Raw genomic sequence first — 25,204 nt, forward strand, 5'->3', positions numbered from 1 at the left:
GATTATACCCAAACTTTATCCTTTGCTGTAACCACTTGGCCACACGACTCCTAAACATTCTGTCCACATTGTTGGTGGTAATAGAACTAACTGCAAATGTAATTTTCTTTGTTTTATAGTTTTGCTTGTATTGAAATATTGTCACTTTCTTGAGTTCAGAAACATTACATCTGTTCACAACCTGGTTCTGTTCCACTTTGAACAGACACAATTTTTTGTGATGAATCTCCTTCCTGAATGCAAATGCCTGTTAGTTTCACAAGTTCTGGGGTAGTGATTGATGACATCACTGGTTTGTGTTGCTCTTCTGTGCTTCATCAGGGCAGACCCTGTTTGACACTCCTCTTTGGAAGAGGAACAAATAAATGTTTTTGCTTCTGTGTATCAGTGCCATAAGCTTCTTAAGACTATTGGTTGCTGAGACTCTCTTCCTCTGGAGTTTACTTCACAGCAATAATACAACGTTATAACAAGATGGACAGATTTGATAAAGGACTTCCATAAACATGCATTTCTCTGTATAAATTGTACCTTTCTGTGTACCCATGAGTTGTAGACACTGGAGCATGGTATCATCAGCAAAATTTTATTCTATTTGGTCTTGCTTTGCCTTCCTGAGGAAAGTAAAAATAGTTCTAGTTTCAGGTTTTGTTATCAGTTTCCTCTTGCATTAAGTTGCCACTGCATTGAAGAAGCATGACTACATTTGTAGTACATTTGTCTCTACAATTGTAGAGAACTACAGGGTTCTCTACAATTAAGTAGACGATGATGAGGCTTGCTCTCTGGTGCCAGCACTCTGTTGTTTCAAATTCCAGTGGAGCTTCTGTTCGTTTCACTAGATGAAATGCTCTTATTCAAAGTAGTCCATTAGGTGTTGATTACACTGTCAGTACTTTCCAGGCACAGCTTTCTTCCTTCTGCAAAATGAATTAGGTACACTGTGTCAACTGTTACAATAGCATAAAAGCAAGTGAAATTTACAGCTGGCCAGTTGTAACTTTACCAGTTAAAAATATAACAAATGCATTGGTAACAACCAGAAATGTTTCTTCTCTCCCCAAGATTTTGCTGCTGCTACTTTTCTCCAGCCCCAGTTACCTTGGCACCTGTACTGTGTCCAGGTACATCTATGTGTTCTGGTTAACTACACTGTAATAACTACAGCTGCCTGGATCAAAGCCATAAAAAGGGGGGATTGCTTTGTCTAGAAGACAGTAGGACTGGAGACAGTAAGTAGGCAAAGGAAGATCTTTTGGAATACCCAATTACTCTTTCATTGTAAAGTATTTAATTGCAGCAGCAAAAAAGAATGGAGATAATGTATTTCTGGTTAATGCCATGAATGCACTTCTGAAGTGAAAATGATGAATAGAGTGAATTCAGGTACAGATTGGCATTAATTTTCCTTTAAAATGGAGGAAAAGAAACTTGTGTGAACCTGTAACTTCCATGATACTGACATGAATGCTGAAATTTTATCCCTTCTTCATTGTTCCTTATCTCATGTTGGAGTTCTTTTATTCCAACAGTTTAATAGGTCAAGTCTCCTGACCCCACCCATCTCCACCTGTTTGATCTACAGTCCTTTTGTTCTTAAGTATTCAAGATGTCATGCATCAAGTAGTTTTTATTTTCCTTTCAGCAATTTGTGGTGTATGTAGGGACCACTGCTGCTGATGGTCAAATGCATTTTTCCAAAATCACTTTTTGTACTGTGGAGTTAAGCAGCTGTTTTATTTGCTGAAATTTAAAATTGGCCTTTTGGAAGTTAGAGCAGTGGAGCACCATCAGGAGAACCTCATGGTAAAATAGATGGCAACGGCAAGGACATTCTATCAACAGAATACTTGGTGGCTGTTAATTTCCAGAGTAAGTTATGGATGAAAGACTTGGAATAATGGGTATCTTGTTACAACAACTTTTTGAGGCTTGTAGGGATTATCTTATGTTCTGACATTATCAGAGGTGATACTCAGGAGGCAAGCTTTCTTTTTTTTTTTTTTTTTTCCTTTTTTTCTTTTAGACCCAGAAGCAAGCTTTTAAAGAGGTTGGAAGCCAGGAAAATATCAGGGAGCATTTCATATACGCTTGCTCTGTATTCCTTCTCTCCTAGGCATCTGCCTGTCATCTTTTTTTGGAAATAGAATAGTGGTCTTTAATAGTTTTTGGTCTGAGCTAGTATGACAATTTGTAGGGTTTGGAAGACCATTAATTTTACCTAAAATGGACATGATCAGTTGCAGAAAGTTGTTTCTACCTACAGCATCCTATTATGGAGTCCAGCTTTCTGGTTCTACAAGCAGTTGCATTATCATCCCAATATATTATCACAAATAATATGTTAATAAATCATGATCAGTCTGAATAGTACATAGGCAATATTGTTGGAGTGTTTGGGGTTTTTTTGCAAGAGTTCAGAATCCTACATTTCTGTCAGTTTCTAAACGTTTTCAACCTTTTCTGTTTGATCTTGTGCTTATGCTGAGCTATGGCTTGGGCAGCTCTCCCTAGATGTCTGTTGTCAGGTACTGCTCTGTCAGCTGGATGAGTATGCTCACTCTCAGCTCTCGATTTTACTAATTATTTTAGGGGCTTACTGCCTTTATTTGGTTCCTGATAAATCTCTTTTTCTCCCTTGCTGTTTGTTAATATCTGATCCTTTTGAAGAAAAGTAGGTCTCTGAGTAGGACAATTTCTTCTAGTACAACTCCTTTTCACCTTGGCCTGGCTCCTGTTCTCAGTCAGATGGAAGATTATAGTGGGTGCACTAAGAAGATTTATTTTTTTTCTCATCTCCCTGAATCCAAGAAGTGAGGGAGGTGTCCTAAGAAGTCAGGTTATTTCAATGGTGGGTTTGAAGCACCACAAGAGATTCAAACTTTGCTAAAACATCTGTTTCCTGACAGGTTAGGCTCGTTATTCCTGAGGTAAACTTCCAGAAAAGGGCTTTGTGTCCTTAAACAGTAACAATTTAACAGGCTGGAGACTGAGCTGACTGTTATGTGCAAAAGTTAATGGTTTTTTGTGAAGGCACAATGCAGCCACCTGTGTACTATTACAGTGTGGAAATTAGTCATTTGTCTGGCATAGCTTTTGGTCTGACAAATTCTGGAGATAATAAAACAATTCTCATTCTTGTTGGGTTTTAAGTTGTCTTCCCTTCTCTCTCCACGCACAAATGCCATGCACATGCCTTTCTTAGCCATGCTACTTTTGTGCTGTTGGCTGGATTTGCTTATATCAGCTTCTAGATTCTGCCTCCTCCTGCCCCTTACAAGACAAGTTTGAGGAATTCAGTTATCCTTTGCGCTTCCTTTGCTACCATTCAATAAATTCAAGTTAGAGCCTAAACCTGGTATTGGTATTAATCCGTATTCTTTAAATTCTTCCTTTCTAAAATGAAGAAACACAAAATAGCCCCTTTTCATGGCTACATTACTTCTTCAAACCAGGAAAAAAGCAGGCAATGATTAAATCTAAGCAGTATGATTTTACATGTGTGTAATCCTTTTACTTGAAGAGAACCCCTTTTTGAAAGCCTAGCTGAGTAGGCTACAGCTGAGTAGATTGGTGGTATCCCGAATGAGGATTAAAATGAAGCCTGCACCTTTAAAATGTGCTGGTAGCTGTAGAGAGATCATGCTTTTTTTGTTTCTGTCCATGAGTGTTCCTTTTGTAGAGAAGCTCCTGTTGCTTCTTTTTTTCCTCTCCACCAATGGGAGAAAGAATCTTAAAGCAAGTCTTGTTAGCAGAGCTAGGAAACAGAAGATAACGAGTGCCCCTTCAGATCTGCCATTTGTAGTGCATCTCATACTTTCATGCTTTTGCTTACTGCATCCTACTGTATCTGCCTTGATCAGTGGAATAATTTGCTTCGCAATAGTTTAAAGTCACATCCATGATCATCTGCTGCTGAGATAAACAGAGTATTTCATGCCACATGACTGTCGTTATGGTTCTCCTTAGGTCAGTGGTGGAGCATGGATGGTGTTGAACCTCCCACACCTCCATGTTGCTGCTCTTTCTCTTCTGTTGTTTCTAGTACTTTTGTTGGTGGTGGTTTTCCCCCACCTGCTGTTAAAGTAGGGTGCTGAAACGTCTGCAGTTCAAGACCCCCAGTGGCTAAAACACTCCTCTAGATCTATCATAACTAGCTAAGTCGATTGGAAAGCTGGCTTCCAGCTGATCAGGGAAAAAGGGTCTGAATCTGCTCGGACCTCACCACGAGCACTGGGTATTATAAATGTCCTCCTCACTTAAGACTGTCTTTTCTTTTTCTATGTATGGTTTCTTGGCTTTTTGTTTTCTAAAAGGTCAACTTAACTGAAGCCTGGAAGCAGCTCCATGAGTATCCCTCCTGCCCTTGCAGAACCCCACTGTAATGCTTGCAGTGTTGATAGTGGCTGTAGAAACTGGGAGAGAGCTGAGCCCCACTGAAGCAAGGAGATAGCCTTGGTAGTCATCTCCAGTGAGGCCAGGGACTGCTTATGAACTTGGCCTTGGAGAATTTAAAGCAGAGATATTTCTTGTGCTTGATAACAGTGATGAGTGTTGTTGTCAGGCCTAATAAATGAAATAAGAACTAGATAATGTGCAACAGCACAATGAGGAGCTTGTATTACAGAGTTCTCTCTCTCCTGGGTTGGTGGTGTACGTGTGTCAGCTTGAAGGTGAGGTACTTGGCTGAATACATCTGCCCAGCAGGTTGGCATCAGGAGCTTAAGACACTGATAATTACGTGCAGTGAAAAAATAATTATCATTCATGTGTTGCTCGTCATTGTAATGCTATGAAGGATTTATTGTAAAGAATCCAAAAGCAGTATTTTCAGGCATTTGCCTGCGTTCCGTTTTTATGAATTGCAAGAGAACGTGGAGAATTAATGGGTGGCTGAGGCCCCCTAGTGCCAGCAGAGCACACTGCACTCCTCAGGCACAACGGCCACTTTATATTTACTCTTATTTTTTAATGTAAAGAAACACTTTTTAGGCTAAGATTCCTTATGGTGTATTAATTGTTTGCCTTAAATTGCTTTCTTACTGGAAACATGAATTCTTGATCATTGAAATTTTATTTTTATGTCTTCTTTTACAAAGCTGTGCAAACAGTGAGAGAAATTATTCTGGTTTGCAATTATTCTCATTAATATTTGCATTGTAGGCAAAAAACTATATAGGGAAGCTGAATGCTTGTGAGGTAAATTTTTGGTCACAGTTATATGTCTGCCCAAGAATGACTGGGAGGAAGCATAGCTAGTGGTGTCAGATGCTGTGGTGTATTATATAACTTGGCGGTGGGAGTGATGGGGAAGAAAAAGTGCCAGCAAGGGAGGAGCAAGACAGTTGTGGGATTTTGGTTTGGTTTTGTGGTTATTAGCCATGTGGTTTTGGTTGAATTGCTAAGACCTTGAGAATCACTTCTGAATGCTATGATCTAAGGTACAGCAGTGTGGGTATCTGTTAGAATAGATTCCTTTTGTGCTTAAAATTTAACTTAAAAGTGTGTATTTACAACTAGTGTAAAGTAGTATAGAGCTGCCTTTCAAGGAAGAAGATTAGAGTCTAGAATCTGGCTCCATGTAAGGTAATTTAATGGTGGCTTTAGACTATTACTGAAACAGCTCTTTTCAGTATTTCTGTGTTGCATAGTCTCAGAATTTGTTGGAATTTGTCTTGTTTTTGTCAAAATCTAGCTATGTACTCTTGTGACAAAGTTTTGGCATTCAGTCAGGTATGAATAGCAGCTAATAAAGTTTTAATAAATCAATTTTGGTGTTTAGTTGGCTTGTCACTCTCGCCAGTCTGTAACGTTCCCCCTCATTTTACTGTTACACAAATTTTTAATGAGGAAAAGAAGGTGGTGAGCCTAGTGCAGAATGCTGTTGCATGTCATTCTTTAACAATGAAATCAAAAAGTGCAGATGTAAAGTTTAGCCTTTATAAGTAGATATGCTTTGATTTCTAGACATTTTGTAAACTAGTGTCTTCAGAGATAAAGTTGCCAAAGACACCTGAAATGTACTCAGAGGGGAGTAGGGAGGACATGAGAAAGGTAAAAAGTTCCAAGGAATCACTCTGGGTGACGTTAGATCTGTGTCTTTTGTTCTTATTTTGGATGCATTTTGGAAGCCTAGTGTTGGTGGTCTCTACAAAGGCCTACCCTACACAAACACTTTTTCTTCAGGGCTATCAGTTCTTAGAGTAAATGGTAACTGTTTTCAAAATACATTGTTAAGTCAAAATGGTTTGAATGGTAATCTTCATTGGTTTTTTTCCAAAGACAGTAAGGTTGATGCTTCCAAAGCTGTGAAACAGAATGTGCTGAAAGTGAACTTTTCTGCCCTTTCTGTTGTTCCCTGGTTTAGATGCTGAGTTGGCTGAAGGCTGTAGGTGTGATCTAGCCATGCCTCTACACTATCTACTAGTCACGATCCAGTTAGCATCTGAGTTTCAAGAACTTTTGTTCAGTTGAACTTTTCTATGAACATCAGTAGCAGACTTAGGAAGAACAAATAGAAATGAAGGAGGGTTGGGATTTATATTTTGTTTTGCTATTAGTTGAGGTATATCTCATAATTTCTATCACAAAGAATATTTTATACTTTGTCATAATTTTCTGCTGTTTTGAAGGACCAGTTCAGGCTGAAGAAACCTAGTTGTGGGATACAGTTGTGTGTGGACCTGAACATACCCTACTGTAATCAATGTCTATCCCTTAAACTGTTCTGGATTTACAAATGTCTCACTTGTGTTTGGAATAGCTGTGGAACATGCCACATTATTACAAATTAAAAAGGGAAAGATTCAGTATAACATTCTTCTTTTTTTCTTTCTTTCTTTTTTTTTTTTGGCAGTTCTTCAAGGATCTTATGCATAGCATATGAGGTTTTGCAGGGTTTGCAGTATATGAACAAACATGGAATGGTCCACCGAGCACTCTCTCCTTGCAATATTCTTTTGGATCGAAAGGTACAGCTGCAGAAATTAGTCTGGTTCTTGTTTGATTTTTGTTTTTTCCTCTTGCTGCCAATGGGCAGCATGCTATGTCATATATGAGCATTGGGCAGTCACAGCCTTTCTGATGGGGAAAAAGATGTTGTGGTCGTTTTTGTTGTGGGTTTGTTGTTTGGGCTTTTTTTTAAACTACAGTTTCCCCCCATTTCTTAAATTTCAAATGTATTTCAGATTTTTCCTCTTTTCGCATTTTCTTCTATCCCAAACCACTTTTTTCACCCTTTTCTTCTTACAGTGGTATTCTAAGTATACTTGTCATCATTGTGATTAGTTAAAAGACCTTCCTAGCTGTTGGAATATGAAAATATTTCTTCTGGCTAATTAGCAGTTAATAACATCTCTTGTGTTTCGTGGCAATCTGATACTTTTAAGATACCAACATATTTCTTTGTTAATTTTAAATTATTAAAATTCCTGTGTCTTTCAAATCTGTTGTCACAGACTGTTGAGTTTGCAGTGTGGAATACAGGTTCTTTTCATAAAAGCTGGGAGAAATTAATAGCTGCTGTTATACGCAGAGCAGTTGCTTCGTCTGAACTGACAGCTAAAGAGCTTGGTCTGTCTGCATAACCCCTCTCTCTTTCCCCTTCTTTGTTTATATAGAATAGCTAGATCCTTCCCTTGGAAGGAAGGAACGGTGTTTTTAATATACTTGTAAACAAATGAAAATCATAATGATACTTCAACAAGCAAAAGTACTTAGGATTTTACGATACTCCTAAAATCAATAAAGGAACAAAAGCAGGCCATGAGACCATAAACTTCTAAACTTTTCCCCTGCACTTTCAATAGCTTGCTGATGTAGCCTTCACTGTTGAATGATCTGCAGGCTGGCTAAGTATAATTCAAAATTCAGCAGAAATAATGTCTCAGTTTAACATAACTTCTGGACCTATTTTTTGTTGTTTTGGTGTTAACTTTCTGCCTCCACAGAACTAAAGCAAGCACCTGGAAAACTTGGGGTTTTTTGGAATATGTGTTGACACAGTTAAGTAGAGCAAGCTAGTAATGAATTGATGGGAAGGACTGCAGGAGCAAGGCTGGGTAAATAGAAAAGGTGAGGGAATACTGGTGATACTTAGGGAGTTCTGGGATTCAAACAGGATTTTGAACAGTTTTCAAACAGGAGAAATGTTCAGTAGAGTATTTAAGCCTTTTTAATTTACTGAAAATATACTGTAACTTACAAAGTTCTGATTTTCTTATGCATTCCAAACAATCTGATTACTTAATGCCCTTGGAAAGTGAAAGTATTAGAAATAAGCACCTTATTAACTTGCCGTGGAGTTCTACATAATAGATGAGACAGAAATGTAAGAAGGTGATTTTATAGGTATCTGTCTTCTGGCAGCTAATGCAACTTGAATATTTTATTATTTTTTTAATTTTTTATTCTTTTTTTTTTTTTTTTTTTTTTAGCTTAAACACAGATTTTTCCAGGATCAGATTCTGCTGCTCTTAATCATTTTTTATTTTCCTTTTCAGGGACACGTGAAGTTGGCTAAATTTGGACTCTACCATATGACTGCTCAAGGTGTTGATGTTGATTTTCCTATAGGGTAAGGTAGTAGCTACACAGTACAGATATGTCAGGGATATATTTTTTCAGGAAACAATTTATGCTTTGAGGAATCATCTTCAAAAATGTGTTGTATGCATAGATTATAGGTTGCTGGTTTGATTCATACTTGTTGCATACATCCCTTACACAGAAGCTTCTGATAACGTCACTGAAGAGGTTATCATCTGACTAGATGAAATTAATGAAAGAGAATGGATACCACACAAACATACTACTGTAATTATATGATGTCAGCCCTTATTGCCTAGATTTGCCTTCAAATGGTAGTAGTTCCCTGGGACTCAGACAATCTAATTTCAAATTTAGGAGAAACCACAACCAGCACTTTGCTGTTGCACACTGCTGTAGGCATCTTGCTCTTTATCATTTTGTGATTTGTTTTCAAGTGATCTTACTGTCTAGCCGAAGTGCCATTACAGGGTTTCCTTGCCGTTTTTTGAGGTGTCATGTTGTTTACAGTTGAAACACTGAGCTGATTCTTGAAGATATGCCCAAAAGAAATAATGATGTTTCCATTCAAAAGGTGGTTTCAGATTTTGGGATTTTTTAAGCATTATAATGAATTGTTTATAGAAAAATCAATAGTGTTGTTTTAAAATCATCTAGCAGCAGGTAAAGTATGTCCTCAACACCTTTGTTGTTTGGTTTTTTTTACAAATTCAGAAGTTATTTGATGGGAATGCTGTCAGTGGAGGAGAATACTGCCACCACAGACCCAGTATGGGTCTAGGATACATTTAGCTAACGTACAAGTGCTAGAACACAATACATATTTTCTTTGAGATATGTAGGCATACTATTTTGAAAGCTGCTGTTACTTTCTAGCACAAAAAGTCAGAGCTAGTGATTAAGATTTGACCTTTTGTGTAGTAGGCACTATGTATTATACAACTGGAGGGAAACTTTGCTGTTATGTGTAGGTTTTGACTGGATAAAATAGAACAGTCTACATTGCTATGAGTTCTAGTTTCTCAGAATGCAAAATTATTTTGATTACTGTAACTGGAAAGGTAGGGTTTTGGACAGACAGGATATTAACGTTGCTGCATCTTTCTAGGTACCCATCATATCTGGCACCTGAAGTAATTGCACAGGGAATAGTAAAACCAAGTGATCATACTCAGTGTGAGAAGCCTCAGCCTTCTGGCCCTAAATCAGATCTCTGGTCTCTTGGTATAATATTATTTGAGCTTTGCATGGTATGTAAGAGGATGATTCTCTGGATTGTGACTCTTGGGGAATAGTTACATTAACTTGGTTGCTCTTGAGTTTGGGGTTCATGACACTTTGCCTATTACTCAAGTCCAAATACCAGAATATGTTAGTATTCCTACCTGGACAGTATTGGTGGGGGTTCTAGTAGTAGGGTGCGTATTGACTTGGTATGTGTGTATGTGTTAACCATGAAGGGCAGCTGCCTGTTAAGCTACAGTGATGTGAGTGCATGATAGAATTCTTAGTGAGGAATAGCTTCTGAACCAGGAAGTCTCTCTAGATAATCTGTTGTTTAATTGTGCTTTTAAGCATGGAATATTTGTCATGCCCTCATTCTCCTTAGAAAGGTTGAGAAACTAATACAGTTGCATGGAGAGGAAGAGAAGGGAGAGTCTCTCTTGCTGTCAGAGCTTAAAGAGCTTCTATACAGAATTACAGGTTTAATTTGGAAAATGCTTACTTGACTCTAGAAGTTGAAATACATTATAACAGCTCTTTATGTTTGCTCTTTGTATATGTTAAACTGGCCTTCTTTGATTCAAACACAAAAACATTCTGTAGGGAGGTATGATCTAACAAATACCTCAATGTTGATATTTAGTCTCATTATATAACTAAATTGTCAGACAATTGCATGGTCAAGAATCTGTCTTATATAGTGATTAGATCAGGATATTGGAAACAGTCTTATTTTGCATATTCTACTGTAAATTTGCGTAGTGTTCATAGATCATGATTTATTCTTTTGAATAAGTACATTTTGTTTAAAATGTGATGATGGTATTCTTTGAAACACCTTTAGAGGGGTTTTCAGGTGACTTTTCAAAAACACCGTGCGATAATACAAGCTATGATGATTATCATGTTTAGTAATGAATTACCTGTGTTCGTGTTTATGTTGGAGAAAGTACAGTTCTTAGAAGCCTGTTTCCTGTTTCTGAGTTAATAATAAGCTTGCAGTTTTGCTAAGGCAGCTTGGAACTTTGTTTTGCCTTGTTGTTGTTGTTGTTGTTTGTTTTGTATTTGTTCTGGGAAAGAGACTTTATAAATGATACATTTTTTCTTTATGATGGCATGAAATGGTTTCTGCTATAGTTGAGGTAAATAGTTTTCCTGAATCTAAAATTCATGCATGGAAGCTTAGTTCACTCTCTTTGTATATAGATGGGTGTGTATGGTATCTAAATATTTTTATGTAGCGACATTCAACTGTTGATTTGATTTTGTTATTCATTTAGGGGAGAAAATTATTCCAGAGTTTGGAGATAGCAGAAAGATTGAAATTTATCATAATGTTAGGTAAGTAGCACAAAATCAATTTTTCAGGTTTCTAATCAGCTCTATAATTAGAGCTTTACAGACTAGTCAGCTTGTGATGTTCAGACCTAAGGTACTTCATCTTTGTCAGCTTTCATCTCCAGAATTAAATAGGCATTTGAAATATGGTTGCTTGTCTAGGGAAGGTGCAGAGGTGGGTGCCAGGAAAAATACATTTGCAGAACTGTGAGTAGGTTAGAGAAAGGGCAAACTATATATAAAAAAAAAAAAAATTGCTCAGAAAAGGTTGTACTTTTGATGGTTATTTGTTGTTTTATGTTGCAGGAGGTTTCTGAAATGAGTTAGGAATTTTATGATGCTAAAGAAAACTGTCCCTGCACTAGCAGTGCTTGTGTACCAAATCCCAAGCAGGGAGAAGCAGGACTCAAATAGGAAGACAGAAAATAAAAAGAGCTGAGAAGTGTGTTACTGGATCCAGGCTTATGTTTCTGGATTCACCTAAAAACTATAAAACATAACTGTAGACATGGAATTATTGCTTAATGTAAATGAGTCTGGAAGTGGGTACATTTTGTGGCCTTTAAAAGTTGGTTTATTGTAGAATTTATGTATAAACCATGTGGAGGGAAAGGACATGAATTTGCAATTTAAAGTTTTGTCAGTAAGTTATTATCTAGAGCAAATACCAATACTGTTGAAGTTAGTTACTGTTGGTAGAAACATAGTTTTCATTCAGTAGTTAGTGCTTGGGTGCTGAAATTTTGTTTTGTTAACAAAGCGTCCTGAAGCATTTCAGTTCCCTTCAAGTTGAATGCAAGTTACATGTAACCTTTATCCACTGAAAAACCTTCATGTCCTGAATTAGGAATTATTTTCTCAATAACATGTTGAAAACAAGTTATGAAGTACCGCTAGTATTATCTGCAGGTAGCAATAAAACAAAAATTACCTTGACATTCTAGATGCAGATATTTAAATTGTTCTAGGGATATTTTTTTTTGGAAGTGGAAACACTGTTTTAAATTATTTGACAGAAACTGACACTGTGGATTTACTAAGCCTCCAAAAATATTTTCACTGTTAAATGAGGTGTGCTGATTAACTTCCTTAGGCTTCGATTTTCTGTCTGCATAGGTGATGATAATAATTTTCATTTCTAATTTTGAGAATTCACTTTTATATGATGTGACAATGTCAATAAAAACCCAAAGTTAAGTGCTTTTTATTGGGGTGGGTTTTTATCTGATTCACTGCTTAATTGTTACCATTTTTTTCAAAGTCTTGAACTCTTTATTGTTTGTTTTTCAAAGGCTGTGTAGATGATATTGTAACTGTATTGGCTGAAGAACATGGTTGCCTTGATATTATTAAGGTTGGTGGAACTAGTTTACTTTTCCATACAGTCTTATCCAAAACATTTTATTATTGTTGCATAGTATTTCATATACTTTTTTTTTAACTTGTTTAGTCACTTGATGTATTGCAGTATAAAGAAAATTTTTGAAGTCTAAACTACTTATCTAAGATCCCTTCAAATAACCAGTACTGGTAAAATTCATTCTTTGCTAAAATTCCTGTCAATCTCAGTAAATGTTAACACTCTCTGGATAGAAAAAAATTCTTTAAAGTGTTGGGGGTTAAGAACTTTTCTTCTGGAGATTTAGTCTTCTATCTGGTCCACTTTATACTTATTGATAGTGTAGGTTTATACAGTTCAACTCCTCCTCACTCCCAACATTGTTCACTGAATTTTAGTGTCTGTATTTTGAGACATTATGTGAAAGGATTCTGACTGTTAGCAGAAGGGAGTTCCCAGGTACTGCATTGTCTCAAACTGGGCACAGAATATCTAAATTTAAAAATAAAAATAAAAAGCTAAGCTGCATGCATTGCAATTTTTTTTCCCCCAAAAGCAAATGGAGGGCTGAGGGTTGAGAAGAATAATTTCCCCAGCATTTTAACTAACTTTGTATGTGTAGGTGTGAAATTATATTGCTTTCAAAGGAGTAGCCTGTATGTTAAAAGTATGAGCTAAATTAAGCTCAAATTAATTAATGCTGAATTAAAACAGTAATAAACAGACCTCCTACATATTTTTCTTATGTTCTAGGGCCTTTCTGAAAATACCATAGCTCTGCTGAAGAAATGCCTTATATTCCAACCTTCTAAGAGGCAAGTATTCAGTCCAAATGCCTAGTAAACTCTGCTGGGATACTATGAAATTAGATGACCTGTTGCTGAACCTTTTTTGGAGTAATGATGATTTATGCTATATTTAAGAAATTCTTGGTTTTGTTGCTTTTCAGTGTTTAATGGAAAAGAATTGGGGGAGGTGGAGGGAGGGGAAATCAAGTGTGCAAAACCTTGAGATTGAACCTGAGTATTTTTGGGAAAAACTGTTCATGCATTTGTAGTTCTAAGTTCACAGTTTTTACTGCTTCAGTGTCTGGAAGTTGGTGGTGGTTAATGTAGCTCAGTTGTAGCCAGAATTAGGGCTGCTTTCTTCAAGTTTCCTCTTTCAAAGTACATTTTCATGATGTTAGTCTACCACAACTGTCTTTTGCAAAGAAAAGCAGAAAGTATGCTTTTGTACTTCAATCAAGGCTTTGCATCTTTCCATCTATGCTTAGAGGAATTAAAGGGGATTAATAATATTGTTGCTATGTACATTAAATTAAGGTGAGATCTGTACTTGATCTGTAAACAGACTGCATGGTGTTTTAAACATCATGAATTGAACAAAATTGGTAGACATTTTTGCTATTAAAATTTCTGAAATCCAATATAATTTAAAACAACTTGCTGATATTTGTTAGGGGGCCATTTCTTACTGAAATACAAGATTATTTTTTTTTTTGGAAGCACTTTACTCTTAGTGTTTTATTCTCATTTCTTAATTCAAGGCCAACTCCAGAGGAACTGCTGCATGACAGTTTGTTCAGTGAAGTATCCTCAGTATATCCTCTCTTCCATAAACCTGCTGGTCTGTTCTCTTCTTCTCCAAGGTGTGCTAATTTAACGCTTCCTGAAGACATAAGTCAATTATGTAAAGGTAAAAGCAGGTAGTGGGATAAATGTCATTGGAGGGGGGAAGGAAAATAAAATGTTTTGGGGTTTTCTTTGAATACTTTGTTGGAGAGAAACTATTACATGCTACAATTATACATTCTTGTAGTAGTTGTTTAATGGGCAGAGATATAGGCAAACATGTTTTAAGGAATGTGTGCAAGTCAAAGGAGGGCATCTTGATTTTGTGTTTCAGCCTCGGGGATTAAAAAGTTATCATTAGTATTCAAGAACGGTTGAAATATCAATATCATCTTTTGCCTTTAGAATCTGGAGATGTGCATGTGTAAGGTAGGGTTTTTTACACTAAATTGTGTTGTGAATTGGTAATTGGATTCTGCTGGGTCATAGTATGAGATGATTTTTGCACGTATTGGAAGACTAAATCCTTGTGAAAAAGGTCATATTCTAGAATAAAAAGATGACATTTCTGAATTTGAAACTACAGTATGCTGGAAGTGTTACTAGTCCTCGTTAACTTTTTCTGAACTCAGATTTCTACATGTTTAGAATACACTGTACAATTTTTTGAGATAAAGATTTTATACCTTGTTGTTACTGGTATGGTATGATGTGTGAAGGGAAGATGGATCGTAACTACTCAGTATGAATCACTAGTTTCTTATTTTTACATTTAGCTTTGTGTTGTGTACAAAATAGTGTGGGGGGTGGGGGTGTGTGGGGTTTAAAGACACAGTAGGCAAAAGTCCACACTTTAGTGTATTTATCTGAATGGTTCTCTTTTCTGGCACCAAGGCAAACTGCAGAAATAATTGCTTTTTTTCTGACTTCTGCCCATCTGCTGCTATTTTCTTAAATCTTCTTAAATGGCACTTCAAAAGGGAAGATCACTTTTCCTCTTAACTTCACATGAAGGTCTAGGACTTTTCAAGCATAATTATTTATTTTTCAACAGTATTTGTTTAGAATGGAAGAAGTACAAGCTGCCTAAAAAATGTACCTCATTTTTATGTGGTTTCTACTAACAGGTGAAGATAGTGACTACCTAGCAGAAAGATCAATTGAAGAGGTTTATTATCTCTGGTGTTTGGCTGGAGGAGACTTGGAGAAAGAACTTGTCAACAAGGAAATCATTCGATCAAAGCCACCTGTCTGCACGCTTCCCAAGTAAGGAAGGAGAAGCCCTTTAAGGGAAGGGAGGATGGATGGAGAAGGCCACTGGTTCTGAGAGAACATTTTTGGTTTTGTTTTTCATTTCAAGACCTGTATGTATGCAAAATATTGAAGATAGTATTCTTGATTAGGGGGAAATATTGTCATTTCCCTTCTTACCCAATTTAAGGCATTGTTTGAATGCCTTATATTTCTCACCTAACTGTACTTCATATGTTTTGTAAAATAAGAAGAAATGTTGATGAAGTGCAAAATACTGAACTGGAAGTCCCTAAATTAAGCACACTTTGCAGTAGCATTAAGTTTTAGTAAAAATGTCTCACTGTGCTTCAACAGCAGATTTGTAATTGCAGTTTAATAAATTTGGTAGCAAATTCTCACATTCTGAATTTCCTTTCACAGAGCAGCAGTGCTGAATGGTCAACCTGATTATTCAGCAGATCAGCTGACTGCTTTTCTTTAAAAAAAAAGCTTATTTTTATGACTTGATCTGTAACAGCATGTTATTCATTACTACTTTTATCTTACTGCTGCACACATTGCAATTTTATATGGTTTTAATCCCACAATCTGATGTTAATAACCATAATTATGTATCCATGTAGATCAATTACCTGGTCTGTGTTTTAAAGACACATGAAGTCAGTGTACAGCCAAAATGTAGTAGCTTTAAAAAAAAAAAAAAGTGTCATGTCTAGATTTTAAGTGATGTTTTGGTGGTAAAATTACTGTGAGATTTTGAGGGATTGCCTATTTCTGTACCCACTGGTGAATGCGTGTGCATTTGAATTATAAGGGGAAAGCATTTTTAGTCATACTATCTATCTTGAGGGTGAGGTGTTAATTTAAAAAAGGCAATCTAACTCCATTTGCTAAGCAATACCTAGAATGCAAGCTTAACTTTGGAAATCAATTTCTTGTTACCTACTTCAAAAGTATCACCAAATTGGTGGTAATGCAGACAATTTGTGTATATTGGATGTACTGGATTCATTTGTATCCTTAGATGGACTGCAAAAGAAAAGGTCTGGGTCAGACTTCTGCTTTTTGTCATGGTGGGAAGTGGTTTTCATATGACAATAACGTTTTATTTTTGCTTTTCACAATAAATGTCAGTCCTGGTCTGTGCCAGGTCAAGGAATAAAAGGGAACAGTAATCCCATATCTCATTACTCTCATTACTCTTCCTTTGTGTGCAAACCAAAGTTACAGAAAACCAGAAATGTGCCTTTCTGCAGAAAAAAACTGAATAATTTAAGGTGATTCCCTTGGTAGCAGGTTTCATGCCATACAGAGTCAATACAGTATACTTCTAAGCGCTAGTATTTTGTTTTAAGGAAGAAACTGATTGATGTAAGAATTTTTTTTTCTAATGCAAGTCTTGTGTTATAAAATGACCTGATTGTTGTTTTTTTTACTTTTCTCCCTTTTGAAGCTTTTTATTAGAAGATGGTGAGAGCTTTGGGCAAGGACGAGATAGAAGCTCCCTCCTAGATGACACCACTGTGACTTTGTCCCTATGCCAACTCCGAAACGTAAGAGGAATATTGTGCACTTGTTCTTATGGCTTCATTGCAGAAACATTTGTTTAAAGGATATATGGAACAGCAGCTCATACTGCTGTTCCTGCAAGTGACAGTGTTACTGATTCCAAGAGAACTTTATTGGCACCTGAGTCAGATTCTGATCTATGCTAATAAATTGCTTTGCAAAAGCTTACTAAATCTGATTTTCTTCGGTCCCTCCATCCCCTTCCTGTGTCCCTCCCTTTCCTTATTTTTGTTTACTGCTTTGTTCTGATGTAGCCGGAAGAGTTCTATAGTACCTGATATCCTCCGCAATTGATAAACTAATTGGATAGTGAGTGTCGTCTTGCATTCCTTAGTTCCTGTCTGTCAGTGGCTCACAATATTCAAAAGGAAGATCAACACAATTCAGCTGCAGCTCCTTAATGGCTTTATACTTAAAGTTGGATACCAAGTTTCTAGTAGTTAATTACTAATCTTTGGAATATATAGCTATGAAACAACTAGTTCAAAAGATCACTTTAAACCGTTTTGCCAGAAGGCAGTAATGCAGTTTTCTTCCATCTTCAGTGGCAAAATCAACATATGATAACCTTAATTTTGCCTGATGTAATGATGAGTTACAAGATTTACTGCATATATCACTGAAATGTTTTAATTGTTCACATTCTTTGCACGTGTAAAGCTTTATTGCTGTAGAATTAGAAGTTTATGCTGCACTCTTTGCAGCTTGCTTTTTATAGTAGTGAATGCAATTCTGTCACAGTCTTTATAAAAAAAACTTTCCATATGATTACAGGGGTCAATACAGACAGGAAGGTGACTTCTGAAGTCTTGACCTCTGCCACCATTACCTTAATTTTGAGGGCAGTGTGGCAAATACTGAAGAAATTTGTTAACACAGTAGAACCTTGCATTACTTCACATAAGGGCATGGAGACAGACCAAAGAACCTGGTGGTTTGCTTGATTGGTGGGTTGTGGAGTGATGGGGGTGAGGTTAAGAATATGCAGCAGCTATTTTAAAGGCAATATAGATACTGCAGCTGCTACTGTTACCATGTAGTATAGTCTGGTTTAGCTTTGTTACTGTGTTTCTTCTATATTATTAGTTTTGCAGCTGTATTGTTTGTTTCAATGTTATCACTATGGAGAGATTGCTAACCAACCCTGGTTATGTAATTTTATGCTAAGAGGGAAAGAGTCATTTAAAACTTCCTGTCGCTGAGGAGACTGTTGTATCGGTAACTGATGAAACAACCTTGTACTCTCCTTGGGCTGTCTCATATAAAGGAACTAAATTAAGGTTCAGTGATTGGTTAGCTGTAATATGGGATCGAGTATTGTTCGAGACCCCTTAGAAGTCTTAGAGATACCTGTAAGGAGCATGTGTGATGCTTAGTTAACGTAGTACCACCTGTTGAATTAATATGTATGATTTTTTCCGAGAAATGTAATGCATAAACATGTGTGGACTATATAATTTTGTTTGAATGAGACATATGGCATACATGTTAAGTGGAACAATCCCCTGTACATAGGGCGCTGCAAGAAAGGATTCCTGCTTCATAATGCTACACTGGTGTTAAGGAGTTTTCTTATTGTTACGTACTGTTGTTCTTACAAAAGGGCAGCTTTTAAGGCTTTTTCTTAAACTTCTTGATCTGTAATTTTGGATATTGCTGCCTACTTCTATAAGTACAGCAGCAAATATATAATGAAGTTTAATTTTGCGGAAGACACAAGCCTGAACCTTGCAGTGTTAGTTGAAATAAATTTTTAAACTTATGCCGTTCTTCAAGCACCTTTTATAGAGCAGAGCTTGATAGTTATAATCAAAAGAGGATCAGTAGTGAATGAACTGTTCTGTCAGTCCCAGGAGGAACAGGCTGTGTGCCTGCTGTATGACTCTTAAGTTAGGAACTGATCTGCAAAACAGAGCGCTGCAGGGAGGGTGATATTAAACATCAATTGCAATGCACCAAACTTGTCTGAAAACTTCATGCAAAAGTCAAGGCATGCTTGTCTGTCACCTTTCCAGAGAGTTTCTGTATTTCTGTGCAGCTTTCAGATGCTTCTACTAAAAGGAATTCACATTTGCATAACTGTTCAACTGATTAAAAACATAAACCCAAGTTGTGCAATTATTCTGCAGCTACTTGGATAGGAAGTCCATGTAGAAAAACAAGGAAAAGAAAGAGAGCTGCATAATACTGTAGATCTGTTAATGCGTGTGTGTGTAAATAGGTTTATGAATGAGAGGAGCATTATCTTCAGGCAGAACTTCCATCAGCTCAAGAAGCTTGTATTAGCAAAAGATTTTAGAGTTAAAGGCTATATGTTTCTTTACTGATAGAAGACTGAGCTAATGCTTAGGTCTCAAGGCAAGCTACTAGATTTGGCAAATGAACTGTTAATTAATGGGGTTCGTATTCTGCTAAATATTTCCACTTGAATTCTGAGCAGCGTTCTGATAATTTATTTTAATTTTTCATTTCAGAGACTGAAAGATGTTGGTGGAGAAGCATTTTATCCATTGCTTGAAGATGAGTAAGTGTGTGTGTAAGTTTGTACATATACAAGAGACTGAATTTTGAGTTAATTAGTTTTATTTGAGTGTCACACTGCACAGCTAGACAGAACTGCCTTCCAGAACCAAACGTAACATGTCCTTGTTTGGCTCTTAAAGTCCATGAGAGCTGATAAGCACTCTGTACTGACTTAGGGCCCTGATACCAAACTGAGGATCTTAGCCTGTTTCTTTGTTCTGGAAATCAGCTGTTTGTGCTGAATATTCAAAAGTATTCATTTATATTTGTTTCTGACTCAGAAATGCATCACAGGATATTAATTTTTTTTTTTGCAGTGATTTGTATTTCTTGCTGTTCACTACTAGTATACAAACTCTTTTTCCAGCCAGTCAACTTTACCTCATTCAAACAGTAGTAATGAGTTGTCTGCAGCTGCTAGTCTTCCTCTGATCATCCGGGAGAGGGACACGGAGTACCAGCTAAATAGAATCGTCCTGTTTGACAGGCTGTTGAAGGTATGGAATCTTTCTGATGCTGGATAATAGGACTTGTTCTGTTTAATTAGAGGATTTGTAAATGACCAAGTAATTGAAAAATGAAGCAGAGATATAAGAGACCACAGTGGGAAAGGGGGAAGAAAACTCTACAGAAGTATAAAAGAATGAAAATGGAAATATGAGAAATTGGTCCTTTTCAGTAGTGGTGAATGTAAAAGTAGGTTTTAGCGTATGCACATGAAAACGGAGCTGCTGCTAATACCTGTTATTTACTGAAGAAAATACTTCTGCATGCTTTATTTCATAACAGACTAAGCTATTATATGTATAAATATGCCTGTAACATTTCTGCGTTTCCAAGCAGTAAGGTACTTGAAAACAATACCAATCTTCACTGTAAGAAATGTGGGTTTTGTACTGCGGGGAGAAAATACCAATCCCTAATTTACATACATGCAGAGAGATGGATTCCTGCTTAAGAATGAGAGCTGATGAGCATCAAGTACAGTACTAGGAAGGTATAAATTAGAAATATTTAATAAAAAAAAGTTGGATGCATACTGTGAAAAGAAACATAACGAAGAAAAAACTTCTAACAAAAATTTGGATTAGTAAATTTATATATCCAATATATACCAAAGCACATGAATATGTTTATGAGAAGGAGTGGTTATTTTAACATCAAACAGTAGTCTTCCATCCAGGCCTTCCAGTTAGGAATGAAACTTACTTGTAAAACTTGCATTTGCTGTCCAGGCTGACAGCATTTGTCCTTTGGGGGAAAGACCATCCCACAATTGGTATTTGAATTGTTTCAGTTACATGGTAATATTTTTGCTGTTAATCTCTTCTCTTTGAAGGCCTACCCGTATAAGAAAAACCAAATTTGGAAAGAAGCCAGGGTTGACATCCCTCCTCTTCTGAGAGGCATAACGTGGGCTGCCCTGTTGGGTGTTGAGGTAAGGGTAAGCAAATGGGAGGGCATTTGCGGTAGTCCCAGTACTGACTGGTACAGGGATAGGAATGGGATTGACAGGGAAGCTGGAATTTGGCAGGTAGAATTACTGGAATTTCAAACAAAATGAGTTATGAAATTGTGCGAACAAAGACAGAGAACTTGCTTCTTGATTCTAATATTATTTGATTTCAGAGAACGTATGTAAACTTCTATACATTTAATTTTGTTTCTGGGATGGAAGAATACTACCCATACAGGCAAATTTTGCTGGGTTTTTAAAATACAGTTGGTAGCTAACAGGTTTTTCATTTTATTTTTAGTATTTTTGACAAATGCAGTTAGAATCCTGCTTCAGTCAGCAATACTTGGGCAAAACAGGATGAAAAACATATCAAATTTATTTTTCTCATGTACCAGTCAATGCACTTCCTCCAATGACTGGAGAATAAATAAATTAAATGTAACTCTTATGAACCAAGGGCTTGAAAGGAATGTCTCAGACATGAGGACTCTTCGCTGAGATTTCTTGACTACCAAGTTTTTGCACCTACCCTGCTTGCAGGCTGCAGTAGTGCAGCAAAGAGGTTTTTACAGGTAACACTTCTCAGGTTATTTAGGATATTTAGCTTAGGATGCAGTTTGCTGAGCGCTATATAATATGACCAAAAAAAAGCTGCAAAGATAAAGAACTGCTGGTCAGGGTCATAGCCTAGGTCTTGGGAGATGAGTCAGTTCTCAGGCTTCATCAGCTTACCATCTGTACAGTTTGTGTAGTGATTCCCTGTCCCATAAACTTAAGACGGATTTGTTAGCATGCCTGTCTCTGGATTTATGCAGGGACAGGCTACTTAAGATTAGTGCATATTGGTTAATTAACAGGCAGCTGGATTCAGTGCCTTTAGAGACAGGGTGCTGAAACCCACTTGCCAGCGGCTGAGGTAAGCGCTGAATTTAAACTGAGAGCATCTCTTGACTTGAAAATGAAAAACTGTATCAAGTACATAGCTTTCTGCATAAACAACTGAAAATCACTGAAGATTGTATTGAGGAGGTCACAGAAAGTTCTGTATGTCCTTAATTATAACAGGATAAAGATGGTTTTGTTAAAACTCAGATGTAAGAATTTTCTGTACTTTGGGAAAATCTTTTTAGGAAAAAAAGGTTACTGACTAAACCACCTAACAAAAACAGTCAACTTCTGTATGTCAGTGTGTACATTGTAATATGCTTTTATGTTAGTAAGGGCTTTCTAAATTCAGGCATTCTTCTTCCCCATTTAGGGTGCCATACAAGCAAAATATGATGCCATTGATAAAGACACACCAATTCCTACAGACAGACAAGTAAGACTTCTGGTGTTATCAAATATTGTCACTTAAGTATCACAAATATCTTTTCCACCAGTCTCAGTCATTTGCATGTTACAGGAGATGTGACTGATAACACTAATAGGGTTCCCCCTATCCTGTAACCTTATTCATGCTGTAGCAAGAATCTTGAAAAACAAGTAGGAATAAGTAGTTTAACTCAAATTATGCTATATAACGTGTGGAAAGCGAAATCCTCTTTTGCTTCAGAATCACTGTTTCTGTAGCAGCAGAGTGTAGTGAACAGTATTACTGATACCTTGTTAAAAGCCCTGTTTTTATCTAATGTTTGTTTTGCCTATTGGACCATGTATCGGATACTGTGGAGTACCCTGAGATCCTGTAAGGTGCGCTGTGCTCCACAGAAATGGGTTCTTGAGCAATTTGAATCTCCAAGAAGTCTTGCCAGACATAAAAAGACATCGTGGACAACAGCTGTTCCTTTTGGCTGGGTGAAGAAATATTTTCCATCAAATTGGGTACAACATTCCAAGAACTCTGATTTGATGATGATTTAGAGCAAATTAATATTAGCACCTGAAATGAGTCCAAAAGCTGGGCCAGAAAAAACTATAACTGGACTCTGCTTTGTGCCTTTTCCAAGTGTTAGAATGTTTTTAAAAATAGGAAACTGAAAAAAGAAAAAAATCTCTATTTTTAATCTTTGACAGGGCTGTTAGTCCACTGTCCCCTTTCAGTTTTGGTTTTGGGAGTGATGGAGGAAGTAGATTGTGTTTATGATGGTGTTTCTTTGTTATATGCTTGTCTGTGGTGCAGATTGAAGTTGATATTCCTCGTTGCCATCAGTATGATGAATTACTGTCATCTCCAGAGGGTCATGCAAAGTTTAGACGTGTACTGAAGGCCTGGGTTGTTTCCCATCCTGATTTGGTGTACTGGCAAGGTAAGCCTGACTAGTTGGCAAGGTCAGATGATTAACTGGAAAGCTATGACTGACTTTACAAATACCTCCCTGTCTTTCCCCGACATACCCCTAAGTGTGAGGGTTATTTGAGTGCTTTCCTTTCAGTTTCCTTTGAAGAATGACTCTGTAGATTATTGCAAATTTAGATCCTAATAATTTAATTTATATTTAATTTGTAATGTGAAATTGCCCCACTCCTTTCTTACATATTTACTATCCTTAAGTTTCAGTCACTTTCCTTAAAATAAGTGTCGCTTACTGTTCAGTTCCAAGGTAAATCTGCTAAAGTTACTGAGTGAGTTCTTGGGATGGTAAATTGCATTTTTTTGAAGCCTTGGCAGAATAATCACTTCGGCATTATAGTTCAACAATTGGAAATCCTCTCTGTTTTCATGCATTGATTTCACAGTTGTTCTGAGCATCACCTGTGAAGCCTGATATTGCAGAATTATAATCAGTATAAAGTATGCAAATTTTCATGATTAATTAATTTATCTTGTCCATTTCAGTAAATGAGCTCTTTATACTGTTTCTTTATGGGTTTTCTTTCTTTAGGTCTCGACTCTCTTTGTGCACCATTTCTGTACTTGAATTTTAACAATGAAGGTGAGTACCTTTTTGTGCTGGGGTGAAGGGGGAAGCACGGTCTGTCATCTGTATCTAGTTGTAGACAGACATGTGTGCACCCACTTACAGATGGAAACTTTCTGTAGCTACAAAGGAATTTTAAAGCTCTTGTTGCCACAAGTCAAAAGAAATTGTTGGATTTTGAAAAGCGTATGTGGTGTACTGCTCTTCAAGCAGGGGTTCAAACCCTGTGTTTATTGCCAAGTACAATAATTAGTATATATTAAAAACCACAAATAACCTTTATTATAGAAAAGCAGGAAAAGCTTCTGTAATATTTTCTCAGTGAAGTTGTAGTTCAGCCTTGTTTAGTACGAATGCGTGATTTGTTAACCTAATTGTTAACGTGTCAGACTGGCTTTTTTCAGAAGAGCTGGTGGTTGTTTTAAATGCCTAAAAGCTTATCAGACCAGCTTTGGATGATACGTGGCCTTTATCATCTTAGAATGCAATTTCTTCAGAATAGGTCCTGTCCAATCTTCTATTTTCTTGCACGTGGCTTTCTTTAGATAAGGTCTGTGTGTGGGGAAAATTACTCCTATTATGCCTACTGACCATACAATTATTTCTGTGTATAGATTGATTTAAGTACTTATGCTTATTATCTGCTTAATAATGAACTTTTTAAGGTGTACTTATGTTTCTACCCCTGTAGTTGCATCCATTTTTCTAATTCTTTCAGCTCTGGCATATGCCTGCATGTCTGCTTTTATCCCCAAGTATTTGTATAACTTCTTTCTGAAGGATAATTCTCATGTTATTCAAGGTAAGTCAGTCCTTTTTTTTTGTTTTTTAAAGTCCAAAGAGAAGTAGAATTGTTTCTGGATATATAAATACGTGTTTTTCAAATGATTGTACAAATGGAACACAATTAGAACCACACTGTAGAAATACTTGCTTATTTCTTTCAAAAGCTTTATTGTAGATAAATAAGAGTAACAGCTGTGCAAGAAAAACAGGAACAAAATAAGTGGGTAAAGATTCAGGCAGGAGAAAAAATCCAAATGCACACACACACACACACACACACAAAACCAACCAAATGTGTTCTCTGTAATAGCCAAGGTAAGACTTAGTTCATCATGCAAAGTTGTAAAATGAGGAAATAGTGTTTCCAGTGTCAGACTGTAAAGACCTACTCTTCAGGTGATCAAAATCACACTGTTACAGAAGCTATTTTGATACTGAGGGAAAATGAAGAGCAACAGTACAAACTAGGGACTCCTCAGAAAATGGAAGTTACGGTATTTAGAAAGTTAGGAATTTGAGGGGAGTTCCTTACTGAACAGAAGATAATATCATTCAATAAAGGAGTTGGAGAACCCTGAAGGATAATGTTCCACAGTTCAGTCTTCACCAACTATATAGGTAACTTGGATAAATTAAAACAATAGCCAGGAGGTAAATGTCTGTTCTACTTGCAAGTTAATTGTAAATTTTGTGGAAACACAAAGAAGGAATTGTCTAGACCTAGAAAAAGATA

The 25,204-nt window shown here is 36.7% G+C and overlaps 1 protein-coding gene across 2 annotated transcripts in view; it reads left to right on the forward strand.

The window, feature by feature from the left end:
• TBCK (TBC1 domain containing kinase) overlaps window positions 1-25,204 on the forward strand; it is a 117,978-nt gene that overhangs the window by 24,067 nt on the left and 68,707 nt on the right. For both annotated transcript variants that reach the window (XM_055698444.1, XM_055698452.1), the window contains exons 4-19: window positions 6,857-6,971; window positions 8,502-8,575; window positions 9,656-9,797; window positions 11,052-11,112; window positions 12,402-12,463; window positions 13,202-13,263; window positions 13,995-14,143; window positions 15,147-15,285; window positions 16,727-16,826; window positions 19,317-19,366; window positions 19,733-19,862; window positions 20,705-20,803; window positions 22,083-22,145; window positions 22,947-23,073; window positions 23,650-23,700; window positions 24,404-24,487. In XM_055698444.1, the coding sequence (XP_055554419.1) occupies window positions 6,857-6,971; window positions 8,502-8,575; window positions 9,656-9,797; window positions 11,052-11,112; window positions 12,402-12,463; window positions 13,202-13,263; window positions 13,995-14,143; window positions 15,147-15,285; window positions 16,727-16,826; window positions 19,317-19,366; window positions 19,733-19,862; window positions 20,705-20,803; window positions 22,083-22,145; window positions 22,947-23,073; window positions 23,650-23,700; window positions 24,404-24,487 (1,508 nt within the window). The remainder of the gene's footprint in view (window positions 1-6,856; window positions 6,972-8,501; window positions 8,576-9,655; window positions 9,798-11,051; window positions 11,113-12,401; window positions 12,464-13,201; window positions 13,264-13,994; window positions 14,144-15,146; window positions 15,286-16,726; window positions 16,827-19,316; window positions 19,367-19,732; window positions 19,863-20,704; window positions 20,804-22,082; window positions 22,146-22,946; window positions 23,074-23,649; window positions 23,701-24,403; window positions 24,488-25,204) is intronic.

The sequence above is a fragment of the Falco cherrug genome, chromosome 1 (assembly GCF_023634085.1).
Source record: "Falco cherrug isolate bFalChe1 chromosome 1, bFalChe1.pri, whole genome shotgun sequence".
Lineage (NCBI taxonomy): Eukaryota > Metazoa > Chordata > Aves > Falconiformes > Falconidae > Falco > Falco cherrug.